This window comes from Pseudopipra pipra, chromosome Z (genome assembly GCF_036250125.1).
Source record: "Pseudopipra pipra isolate bDixPip1 chromosome Z, bDixPip1.hap1, whole genome shotgun sequence".
NCBI classification, from domain to species: domain Eukaryota; kingdom Metazoa; phylum Chordata; class Aves; order Passeriformes; family Pipridae; genus Pseudopipra; species Pseudopipra pipra.
Window position 1 is genome coordinate 59,007,528 of NC_087581.1, and position 13,187 is coordinate 59,020,714.

General features: G+C 39.3%; 1 protein-coding gene across 4 annotated transcripts in view; it reads right to left on the reverse strand.

Annotated features, from left to right (window-relative positions):
- Positions 1–2,202: 2,202 nt before the first annotated feature.
- The window catches only part of ZNF608 (zinc finger protein 608), an 86,156-nt gene continuing 75,171 nt past the window's right edge, over positions 2,203–13,187 (reverse strand). For 3 of the 4 annotated variants that reach the window (XM_064642778.1, XM_064642779.1, XM_064642777.1), the window contains exons 5-10: positions 10,552–13,006; positions 8,392–8,809; positions 7,659–7,831; positions 6,600–6,753; positions 5,283–5,364; positions 2,203–4,241 (exon numbers count right to left, since the gene is read on the reverse strand). In XM_064642778.1, the coding sequence (XP_064498848.1) occupies positions 4,235–4,241; positions 5,283–5,364; positions 6,600–6,753; positions 7,659–7,831; positions 8,392–8,809; positions 10,552–13,006 (3,289 nt within the window). In that variant the 3' untranslated portion in view covers positions 2,203–4,234. Of the gene's footprint in view, positions 4,242–5,278; positions 5,365–6,599; positions 6,754–7,658; positions 7,832–8,391; positions 8,810–10,551; positions 13,007–13,187 lie in introns of those variants that run through there. The other variant, XM_064642780.1, reaches the window with a different exon arrangement.

The window sequence follows — 13,187 nt, forward strand, 5'->3', positions numbered from 1 at the left end:
CTTTAGCTAACGTCTCCTCTCCTGAATGAACGCTTCTTGCATTTCTTGGTCATAGTAAGATTTCCACCCCACCTCCAAAAATAACCTAAGGAAAAAAACTTCACAAAGGAGCGCTGTAACACTGATGCTTTAGAGTGTTTACTAGAGAAAGCTACCTAAATTGCTAAAACTGAAATCAGAGCTCTCTTTCTAAAGCAGAACAAAGCTGGCACATTAAGTAATGACTGTATGTCTCCAGTTCCCTCTGATGCAGGCAGATATAGCTTCAGACTTCCTATGTGGGCTTGGTATCATTCACAATTTTGAGTCACTAGATGGTTTCAAAATACCTTTGAAAACTGTAATGTTTTTTGTCAGTTACCTTAAGCTTCTTGTTAATAATGGTTTGTACTAGCTACTCATGGCATCTTGTGCTATCATCTACGAGATGCTATAGCTACTATTCAGAGGTAACTATAGATATGAACTATGCTGTATGAATTTGAAGTGAGATATGTTCTCTGTCCCAAATACTTTAGGCTAAAGAGAGGCACAGTGTAAGCTACAGAAAAAGGCACAAGTTAAAGGAAGAAGTGTGATAAAAGGAAAGAGAAACTAATCAAGGGTCAAGATAACAAATACATCCAGAAGGTTTTTAGATGTGCAAGTAGAATTTTGATAACATCAGATGGATGTAAGAGGGCTCCTTAAGTGGGTAAGTGACATAAAGAGGGGAGAGGAGAAAGGAGGAGAGAGAGACTGTGGCAAGTAAACATTAGAGTGAGATTATGAGACAGAAAGCTGAGGACAATACATTTGCTAGTTGTAATAAAGATAGTGACAAGACAGCTGATGCCAGAAGGAAATATGAACTAGATTTCCTGCTTGACTCCACTGGTTCCATGAGAAGAGCCATGGTGGTGAGCTACAGAAGGCCACTGTGGTGTCCTGTGCTTATGCCAGGTTTTGTGCTATCAACAATCCCTGGTGTGTGTTTTAGGATGGATTTGGGGATTCTCTAACTTCATGTCCTTTGGAGGCCCTTGTTCTGACAGCACTTGTCAGTGTGACAAGTGGGACTACTGACCCAATGGTTAAGCTTAACCAGTGCAACTGTCAGAAACAAGGAAGGGATGGTATGGCACAGAATTAGCTCAGTGACTTCTCAAGTGCTACCCAAGGCCACCAGGGGATCTAAAATTACAAAACTGGAGAAATGTTACTTCTAGTCCCCATTTTTACCAGATCTAGTCTAACCCTGATAGCTAGCCAGCTCTCTCAGTTAGAGCCCTGTCCTCTTTCAGCCACTAGAGTTACATAATTGTTAAAAAAAACACCCCACCCCTTCTCTGTTCACATCTATTTTTTCCCAGTGCAAGCACCACAGGCAGTAGGTCCCTGCTGGGTTTTTTGGTCTGATGGGCTTGCACTGACAGACCTTTAATTTCTCTAGCTGCATTTGCATGAACAGGCTAGAAACTCAAGTTAAGTGTAATGCATAAGCCCAGCTTCACCTTTTCAAAACATCCAGCAACACCTGGAGAACAGCAGCAAGGTCGCTGATAGCTGCTGCTGGAAGGGCAGAGTGGTAAATGTGTCAGCTAGAAGTAATAAAAAGTATAAGCCCATCCTGTGGAAAACAGAGTGCAAATATATCCGTATCATGATGCTTCTGCTGTCCCTTTTCAGCAAGCAGCCTCTGTAGTTCCCATGTGTGTAAACTGTGTTCCTTGTGTAACTGCTTCTGTTTACTCATCCTTTGGATGCTCACACAGTGGTGAGATGACCAAGTAGCTGCACATCTATGCTCAGACACGGATTCCTTTTGGCTTTGGGGAGTGCTGAACCACAGAGTCACGCTCACTGTGGCACAGCCTTTAAGGAGGTCAGTATGGCAAGTGTTAAACCAAACGGAAGACAATAAAGCCAGATGGAAGACAATAATCTTAAGTGGAGGAAGACAATAAATGGTAATGGGTGTTAGCCACTCTTACAGACCTCAAGGATACAATAAAGCTATAACAATAATTGCAGTTTTAACTGTTGCTTACCCTGTATCAATCAGAGTAATTCATTCCAGTTACTTATTACACTCAAACCACACTAAATCAAAATCACCAATAGTGTGAATTTATAAGATGTGTTTTGCTCTGGAAGCATTACTGGTCTAGGCAGGAAAAAAAAAAATCAATGGTACATTTCAACACAAAAGCCATCTGAGCCTTTACTATAGAAGTAATAAGGCATTTATTATTTCAAGAGCCCTGCATTCACAATATCCCCTTTTTCAAAGAAAACACCCCTTCCTTCCCATTTTTTATGAGGCTAACTTGTAGTATGTCACCACTATGAGACTTCTGAATGTGTTCAGAACAAGACAATAATAGTAAGCCACAGATGAATGATGTGTAGTAAAAATCAATAAACCTTATAACTATTCACTAAGGGAACTGATTTTATGCCTATAAAAATAAAACAATTATAGCAATATTAATGGCAGATTCATCATAGTAATATAAAAAGTCCAAGTGTGCTTGTCTGTTGGGAATCTTTAATTCATCCTTCTGTATTAAGTATTCACAAGGTAGAAGAAACGGAACTGACTTCAAGAACAACCTTTAAGCTGCAGTAATTCACCCTGTCAAAAAAACCACCAACAAACACAAAACAAAAAAAACCAGTAAAACTTTAAAAAACAGTTTTGACAATCAACATAACTGGGATATGCAGAAAAGGACCAAAATTAAAGCCTCAAATACTGACCAGTAAATCTGTTTTTTTTTCATGTCATGATTAGTGATTTCATATTACTATGTGCTGTGTTAACCACATTGTAACAAAACAATATAAATATTTTGTGGTAATGCAGATTAAGCACAGCAAAGGAATTTTTTTTTTTTTTAATTGACAGCTCCTCTGCTTTTAGGCATCTATTCAAAATGGGGGGAAGGGGGACAATACAGACATAATAGGAAAAATTTGCCTATAATTTATAGCATACAGAGCTGCTCTAAAACAGGTATTAGAGATTTCAGTTCCACTAATACCACCCAAGTGTTACTATGGGCCTTTTTTGAACCTATCAGGGTCAACTGAAAGAGGCCCACAGCCATCTGGCCTGGGCTCTGCATCGCCTGCTGGGACAGGACAACAGCACAGGCCCAGCAGGAGCACAACTTGTAGCTGTGTCGTTGCTGCAGCCTCTGATATCTACAGCTATGACACATCTTTCAAAGTGGCCCATAGACACCCAGAAATTTAAAAAAAAAAAAGCAACTTTTTTTCTTTATTCTGATTGCCGAATTATTTAAGGCAAGTAAAAAAATGAAAGCATTCGATATACGTTTTACATAAAATAAACTAGATTACAGCATAAAACAAGTAAACAGGTAATGGCATTAAAGTCTCTCCTCTAAATCTGGGTAATTGTAAACATTAAAAAAAAGACTGCAGGACTATTCAAGTAATAGAACAATCACAGATGTCTTCTTGTATGCAGGCTATTAGGTTATCTGCCATTCAAGATTATCAAAAAAGACATTTCATTATTCACAGATGCTCATTATCTCCATTTAAAATCTATACATTATATACAACACAGTTTTTGTGGTACTAGAATCCCCATGCCTTCCAAAGGTATATTTTTCACAATACACAATTACAATGAAACAGTGAATACAGTAACATTTTACACTGATGCATCTTAATAGGAACCACCAAATAGACATCTACATTGTACCAAAGTGTCATCACAGTTAGCCTCTCTGAGAGCTTGTGGGAAATATCAGAAGGGTATGCAAGGTTCAGGCACACTGATACATAACATTATTTATTTACAATTGGAAAGAAAAAAAGAAAAAAAAGAAAAAGAAAAGGAAGAAAAGAAACAACAGCCTTTTGCGGTTAACGCTTTCTAAACGTGACAAATACATATCTCCATTTACTGTGTGGTTCGCAACTTAGCAGCAGACCCTGTGTGCGAGCCTTGGTACTGATACAAAAAAAGTAAAGAATATATATATATTTTTATATATATATGTATATATATATATACGCATATATATATATATAAAAACAGAAGTCTAATTACAGCAACATTTGTTACTCTGTGATAAAATCTGCAATTTACAAAAATGAAATGACTGGTTTTTGCCTGCCATTAAGGCATTTCAAATTAACACCATGGAACTGATGTCTGTAATAAAGCGCTTCCTCATGTGATCCAGTCACATGACAATGTTCATCCCCAAATTCATCATTCTCTGAAAAGAGAAAGAAGAATGTTTTAGTAGGCAGCATTCCTTCTTCTTACTTTTTTTCTGCACTTTGGATACATCATGAAATGAAATCTGTACTAGTATTCTCAAACTCAAGCAGCAGAAATGGCAAGCCATGTCCTAATCCCTCCCCTGCCAGGAACAACATACGGAGAAGTAACCTGTGCTGGAAGTTATCTTATGGATTATGATGCCCTATTATCCATCAGCTCTTTAAGGGCTACAAACCTTTCTCACTCAAATAATTCCAGCTAAGAGCCTTTCACGGTTGCTTGTTTTCAGAGTTAGCTTTCAGAAGGAAACCCATAACCCTGGAATTTTCAGCACTATTTAATACATTAAACTCTGAGGTTTTAACATGGCAGTGATGAACAAAATCCTAATTTTAAAGACGCTTTGGGTTTTTCACTTGAGATGGCATCATTATAATACAGGAGTCTCTTTTCTCTTGAAGAGTAATGATGATAATTGAAGAGTAAATTCAACTGAAAACCTAGAAAATAACTGAGCAGCAAATGTGTGGAAGAAACTTAAATAAGAGTCATCACTAACGAGCTCCCAAGCAAACCTCCCTGAAAGGAAAATCAGCAAACGAGGTAGACCTGCAGAATAGATAAAATCCTAAGTTTTCCTGGTCATAAATAGAACCAACTTAATAGAACATTAATTTTAAACTAATTTTATAAAAATTTGGATCTTACTATTATCTTAATATTATTATTATCTTAAATTATATTTCATAATCACTTGTTTTATCTTAATACAAACACTTAAAGGATTCTCTATGGAGAATCTCAGAAAACAGACTACTTATTCTTTCCTAATGATCTATGTTACAGTTAAAGGACACAACTAAGGACAAAATGTCACCCTAAAGAGAACAAAACTGCAATTAACCCAAAATACCAAGTTTTTCCTCAACCTTAAAAACTGTGTCATATAATGAACTGCAGACCATCAGGCTAAAAAATCTAAGATTTGCTTTCTCCTCTCAATGATATGATATATAATTTACTGGCTATTTACCTTCTTTGTGCAGGAAACATACCAGATGCAGATGCCTGTGCAGCCACCTGCTGAGTGGCAACAAGGGCAGCAGAGGTCAATCCTGAGGGAAAGAAGAAACAAAGGAATGTTGATGTACGTCTGGTTTTAATGGATTTTTGTGCTCAAAGAAATCGTAGGAAGCATCTCTAGGGCAAACAGCCAGAAAATAGTGGGGCTTAACACTATATAAATGGCAAATATTCCAGGCAACATCGTTAAGACAGTCTGTCCAGTGCGATCAATATACCTTTATTTAATAAACTGAATTGTCCTTGACAGATATTTTACAAGAAATTACAGCATTTCTACTTGTACTGCATTCCTTTCCAAATACTGCACTGCATGATGTTAAGTGGTTTGTATGAGTTCCTGAGGAAGCTCAGTAGAAATTACAGGTACTAGGAAACAACAAGAATCAAAAGACGCAGTGAATTACAGAAACGACATGCCAGCTGCTCAGAATACAATACTTTCATAATAAGTTACAATTTTTACAGTTTTGCCACTGAACAAGCATAATGCATCCCAAAAGGCACATGGAATCACTGAATCAAACTGAGAAATGTCAAGACTTTTACACAGGAAAAATAAGTACTGAGGCATCAAGAGAACGTAAAGAAATAATGTCATTTAGCCACCGACTGTGGTAGCACATACTTTGCTGCAAGGGAGGAAATCTCTTTTTCATTCAGCCAGAGTCCACAGTTAGAGAAAAAACATTCAAAGACTAGTATAAAACCTAGGGAGAATAAATCGCATCTTACTGTGCTTTTTCCCTGACTGCAACTTTGTGCACGGCATTTGCCAAAATACAAAGAGTCCTCTTTCAGATGGTCAAATTATAACAAGCGCAAACCCTTGTGACTGCAATGCCTTGTACATAAAATATGTTCAGTATAAAAAGCTTTTGTCTTTGCTACACTTTCTCCATTGCTTACACAACCCTCATTATACAAAAAGGAGGTTATTTGGTTTGGATTTTTTACTGCCTTTCAGCCAGTTAATGTCAGTTTGCAGGAGGAATCAAAACATTCATGTGAATGACAGCCTAACTGGTACATCTTTAATAATGCTCTGACACCCAGTTTCGGAAACAAAAGTTGGTATTTCTCAGACATGAAGCTATTAATACACTCTTAGTACATGCTGTGAGTTTTCAAGCCTTCTTCCTAAATCAGCACTTCTGATTTAACAGTGGGATCTCTACTCAAAATGCTTCATGTAGGCATGATTTCCAATGTCAAGGCAACAACCCTACAAGCAAGCCAATCTCACCATTGGAAATTTTCTGCTCACCTTGAAATGGGTCATATTGTCCAGGTATGAGGGGGTAACCCATTCCAACATGTGTATGATGGTGTGTATGGAGATGCCGCTGGCTAAAAGGAGAATGGCGGTCTCGTTCCCTTTCTGCTTCCCGTTCACGCTCAGCTGCTGATTTTTCCACAGGCTAGTAATAGAAATTGAAAGAAAACTGATGTGGGAATTTTAGAAGGGATGAAATCACAAGAAAACCACACTTACCCCTACCTGTCAAACACTTTTTGAATAGTAATGATAAAGCTAATTTTTTCTGAAGAAGTCTGTCTACTGATTATTTGCACTTGATTCTTATCTAAAGCTAGTCTTTCTAGCTAATGGAAAATTTTCCAAGGCACAGAGATTTTGAGGCAACATACTGCAGCTTGAAGCCACCACAATGACTGCTAGTTTTTTCCTGAAGCTTGGCTGGCTTGCCAATGCGTGGACAACCTAGCTGAGCTGCTGAAAGCTGATGTAAATGAATTCTCAAGCCTCTATAGCACTCTGGGGATCAAGCCTGACTGAATAGCCAGAAAACCTTTTACAAATTATAATTACAGTCAATGACTTGCTCACAATTAAAACTAGCACCAACTTATCTGAAAGTGAAATATCAGTATTTGTTCCAACATGTAAATCTTCAGAAATCGGGGCTGGTAATCTGCTCCTTGAAAGATGTGGATTCTTGGTAAATAAAAGGAGGGGATATTACCAAATCCCATAGCCCAAATTCTTATTTCATTATCTGTTTCCAAACAGGAGTTTCCCATTTAACTACAATAAACTATGCCTCAGGAAGTACCTCTGAATCTTTGTTTCCATATGAATCCATTCAGGATAGGAAGATTCTGAGGACAGAACTGTGCTACGTGTCACTTCCAGTTTATGCCACGGAAGCATCCTGACCATAAATTGCTTTTATTTTAAGCAGTGCTATAAAGAAGACTCATGCATTCACAGCTTGATGCCAGATTGTGTGCTTCTTAAAATTATGTTCTTTCTCTACCCCTGCCCATATGTAACCCTCTTCAGTAACAATTGAGGAAGCCTTACAACAGGTGACTTGCTGCGATACTGGCTGGCATGCTGCTGGAGCAAATCCAGTGCTTTGGACTCAGTGGTTGCTTTTGCATTGATGCTTGGGCTGGTATTGACCTTCTCTGTCTCTTCTCTCCCTGACATCTTCCCATAAACTGGATAATGAAATCCTGGAGAGAGATAGGCTCCTGCAGGTAAACAATAAATACCACATCAAGCTACTGTTTTTACATTTTGGTTACATCAAGGTAGGAGGAGGGAATGTCAGAACAGAGCATAACAGCAAAAGTAGATCACATGACTATCAAATGGCATCTTTGCTCTTCAATTTCATCACCTAATTTACCCTGATGAATGGAGGTTATAAAGAGAGTTCAGTTGATAGCCATTTCAGACATTTATGGGTCCTCTTTAAGTGAAAGGAATAGTAACTATAACGTTTCTGACAGTAAGTGCTTAGAATATTTTTATAGGCAATAAACTATCTGTCAGTCTAACAGCAATAGCAGACTGTGAAGGGTTGAGAAACTTGTAGCTGGGAACTGTGACAGTTCATAAAAGGACCATCTTGTATTAAATCAGTTTCATTTACAGAACTTTGCCTAGTAGAAGCACAAGCAACACAATGCCACCCACGAAGCTTCTAATTTACCCTAGCTACTATAAGAAATATTAAAATGTAGGCTTTACTGCAACTTGAGGGTGAAAATTGTAACTATTGGTGCAAAACAAATTTCAGAATACATACCAGGATAGCTGTGCATTAGGACAGGAGAGACTGCACGATAGGCTGGATGGTTGGGATCGTACATCTGTGGATACGGATAAGCATGCAAGTACTGGATATATGACTGATGCTGACTCATTGGTGAGGAAACTGCTACCCTAGCACCCCGAGAGTCCTTCCAATTTACAGGAGTCTTTTGATCATCATTTTTCATCTTGCTCTCATCCACTGATTGAGAATCAGAACGCTTGACCTCTTTAGGCTCCTCTTTAATGCTTGCTAATGAGACAGGAAGGTTAGGCAGGGAACTTTCCTTGTTCGGTGTTTTTCTAGGGCTGTCTTCTTTTAACTTTTTCTCACGATCAAGTTCTTCTGATTTTTGCTGATCAAGGTATTTGGGCTGATAGACATAATGATGCCATGTTCGTGAATCTGGATCCTAATACAGAGGAGAAAAAAATTGTTCTGAACTTAGATGTTGAAATAAGTTCATTATTGATATTTCCCATACTTCAGTTAATGTATTTTTAATAGCTGTTTTAATACCATATCCATATTACAGAAAAGAGAGGTTTGCTTGCTACAGAGTGCCTTGAGCTCAAAGTCAAACCAATATTCCCATGAAGGAGCAAGAGACAATTATCAAAATTTAATTCAATTGCTTCATCTTATATCCTTCTTCATGCCTTTAACTAGTTTAATCATGAAATACATATGCATTGTAACAAAGTTCTGAAACCATGCTATTCATAAAACATTTTAATTAAAGCCCACAGAGAGATTTTCCCACTAGAGAGCAAAAAATATCTGTGAACCACAAAATTAAAATTAAAACTGGCTAATATTATGCTAGAGTGCTTAGAATACCTGGAACAATGCACATGAAAAACTGATCTAGCTGAAAAAATGCTGCCTCCCATTTGGGAATCAGCAGAAGTCAGACATTAAAGCAGACTTCTTCAGCTGACAGTCTTACTTCAAGTTCATAAAATTACACATGGGTAATTATAGGATTATAGATAGGTAATTATAAATTATAGGATTAGGACCACATGGTTTAAAGAGCATGTACTGGGCACTGTAAATACCTTTTTACACATTATATTACACCAGTTTATAAGCATATCATAGGTATGTGAGTTCTTTAAAACATCACACCAAATCAGTACCAAGAAGTAACAGGAAAACTTCTTTTTCTAACACAGAAAATGCAAAAGCTAACTGTAAATATTTTCTCCAATTGACAGATATTTATGGCACATGCCACAAAAATATAAGCACACAACTAGAGGCTTGGACAGTCTGGTTCAAATACTCATTTGAATCAGCAAAAATATTCTCCTGCTTAGGGCTCACTCCCACTCCCCTGACCATACTGTATCTTGAAAGACAGTGCATAAGGGTAAAGTTTGGGATGTACCATACACCAGAACATGAAAGCATCAAGCATTGAGGCTCCAGTTCAATGCACAGAGACAGTCGCATTGCCTCAAATGAAGACATCTAGGAAGGTCAGCATGAAGCCACTGGATAAAATTCTGGTTCCACTGAAATCAATGGCAAAACTATCACTGACTTCAATGGAGAGAGGATTTCATCCATTGTGTAGGTCTGTAGGGGCTTGAGGTTGGTTGAGGGGAGAAGGGGAACTTAACTGCTTCAAAAAGGTCACCTTGGGTTAAGATAAAGAGCTATGCTTCAAGTCAACTCTTCAAAGAACCAGCTCACCCATCTTTAGTAAATGCCAACTGTCTTTTAACAAAAAAAACCCACTTCAAACCATGTTTCAAATCTGCTTTAAGTCCTCTCGCAATGAAAGCTGCTTATTTTTCTTGAAATTTCTTATTTCTCAACTAAGCAAAATGCTTAGAATTTACATCTAAAAGAGAAATCTAATTCTATTTCATTCATGCATATAATTTAAAATAGTCTATTCAGGTCTTAAGCCTAGGTTCTGTCACCACCTTACTAGAATTTTTAATTTTTTTTTTATTCTTTTCAAATAGCTCAACTGGAAGGTCTACTGGTCTATTCACAGACTACAATACCATACGGCGTAAAAAAAGGATGGTGGAGCTTGTTTGGTTGCAGAGGTAAAAGAACATATCAGAACCAGGGAGAAAATCTCACATGACTTAAAGATAAATCAAGACTCTCTTGTTCCACTTCCTGTGATCTCACCTGTTTAAATCTTGTGGTCGGATCTACTCCTGTTTGCTTCATGGAGTCCATAACAGATTTCATCTCCACTGCCTCCTTTATAAGCTGGTGGTTTTCCATTTGTTTTGCTTTGAAACTCTCCGACTGAAGCTGCTGCTGGTGATTGGAAAGGATCTGTGACTTGGTTGTCTCCTCACCTTTGTTAGGAACTGATGACCCTATTTTAGTGTTATTTTTGCTGGACTCCGGAGTTGAAGGGGCCTTTGAAATAGTGGCAGATGGAATATTCTTCTGCTTGTTGTCATCCTTCCCAATCTCCTTCAAGGGGGGGTCATTCTTCCTTTCACAGTCCCTCCCAGTTTGTGCCATTTTCTGTTCTGCTAGCCTCTGGTCCTCGTAGTATTTTTCATACTGCTGCCTGTAAGCAGGGTTAGAGGCCATTAAGGACTTTTGGTCCATATAGAGCCCATAGGCATACTGTCCATAATAAAGTGACTGAGCAAGTGCAGGGTGCCTTTGCGTTATTACCGACTGATGCTGTGGCGGCTGCAAATTAGAGGAAGTGCTTTCACTTTTCTTGGCATCTGATGCTTCTGCCTTCTCTTTCTTTTCAGCCTCTTCCTCAGCCTCTTTTTTGATCTTCAGTGTCTGTGGGGTACTGCTGTTCCCAGCTGCTGGGGCACTGACCTGTCCAGAGTGCAAGTAACTTGGGGAATAATAAGGATCATAGCCATGGTAATAGGGAGAATGAGACTCTTTTGCTTGAGCCGATTGTGCTGTGGTTGAAGAATGTCCTTTTACAACACCATCTTTATTAGAAATAATATCTGATGGAGAGCTGGCCTTTGACCTCATGCCCTCTGACCTGCTGTCAGAGCCACCATCATCAGCTGCATCAGAAATATCTGAGTAAGCAGGGCTGTTGGTTTTGGCAGCTGTGCTATCTGCACCATTTTGTGTCAACACATGCAGTGGCGCCATAGCAGATTGTCCATTCACCAAAGTGCTGCATTCCATCCTGGAGGCACTCCCTATGGAAGGGCTGGGCGCATTGTCTGTGAACGTGTAAACTTTATCAGCTTCAGCCTTAATACTTGCCATCCTGCTCTCTTGAGACTCTGACAGTCCATTAGCTAGCACTTCATTCTTGTTGAGATGGTCCTTTAAAAAATGTCCAGATAAGTCTTTCCCAGACCCTTTTGAATCCTCCAGCTTTCCCAGCTTAGAATCCATCTTGGGGCTGCCCGTCTCCTTGCTTTCTTTGTCCTTCAGCTTTCTCTTCTCCTTTTTCTTTTTGTCTTTGAGTGATGTGAGAGCTGGGTTTACAGTGCTTGGCTCTCCCATAATTGTGGGCTTTGGTTGAATAGGTTTCAGTGGAGGGCTCTTTGGTGTAGCCTGAACAATAGTAGTTGTTAGAGAGGGCAATCCCGGTATTGTCCCTGTAGTGGTGGTTGTAAAGGCTGTAGTAGGTATAGCTATTAATTGGGGAGGAGTTGGTGCTGGCGCTGGGGCAATGGGCCTGGCTGTTTTCAGTTTGGAAAGGTTTTTATCCACTTTGCAATTGTTCGATTTCTTGCCTTTATCACCCAAACTCTTCTTGTCAATTAAGCCTTCAGCCTCCAATTTCGGCATTTCAGTTTGCAAATTGCCATCTGCTACTGAGCAATTATCCAGTGTGGCTGCCATATTAGAAATTACTGGAAGGCTGTTCAGTTCACTGTTCAGACCCTTCTTTTTGCCAGAATTCTTTCCAGTTTTGGAACTGATAACTGAACCAGGGCCATTGCTGGTCAGTTCCCTCTTTCCCTTGGGAGTCCCTGGGGTAGCAACGGAGGAAGGAGATGTTGGTGCTTTTAGTGGATCAAAGCCTGGCAAATTTGTGCTTTGCTCACTGCATTCAAGTGCCACATTACTCAGTGCTTCCTCACAGTCTGAAATTTTGTCTTCACTGTCAGGTTCAAACTCCAGCTTGTTTTCGGGGTCCAAATGTGCATGAGCCTGATGATAACGTAATCCATTAATGTGCTTGTACTTTTTGTTGCAGTTGGGGTGAGGACAGTCAATCAGCACTGGAGAAGAGCAGCCTTGGTCCAAAAAATTAGTCTCCGGTTTCCCCTGTGGGGTGGTGGGAGTGCTTCTAGAGTTAGTACGAACACGTTTTCCGGATTTATTGTCCTCTGAACTGGAGTTTAAATCTAGCTCCATAGGAGGCTTAGTTTTCCTCTTGTTCGTGGATGATGGGCTGGCTTTTACTTCATCCATGGCGCAGTTGGGGGGTGTTCTGCGCCCACTGGAGTTAAGGCTGCCCCTCCTCCCCTTCCCATTGGCACCACCTCGATTCTTATTCTGAAGCCCTCTGGACTCTGCAAAACTTGCATCATTACCAGGTACAGTGGCAGCTGCAGCGGACCTTGCCCGCTTTCCCCTGCCCCGTCCTCCACGCATTTCCAGGTCACTTGTTGGTGATTCACAAAACCTGCACGAACAAGAGATTTCATCATCAGGAATCATGAACTAAAAAAATAAAAAACACCACCCCTTCCCATAACAGAATCTTCATACATGTTAAAGGAATGACATCCTTCTGATAAATGAGAGTGTTACAGTCTCAAAGGGAAAGTCATTAAAAAGGACGAAAATTGTAAGGACACATCCAA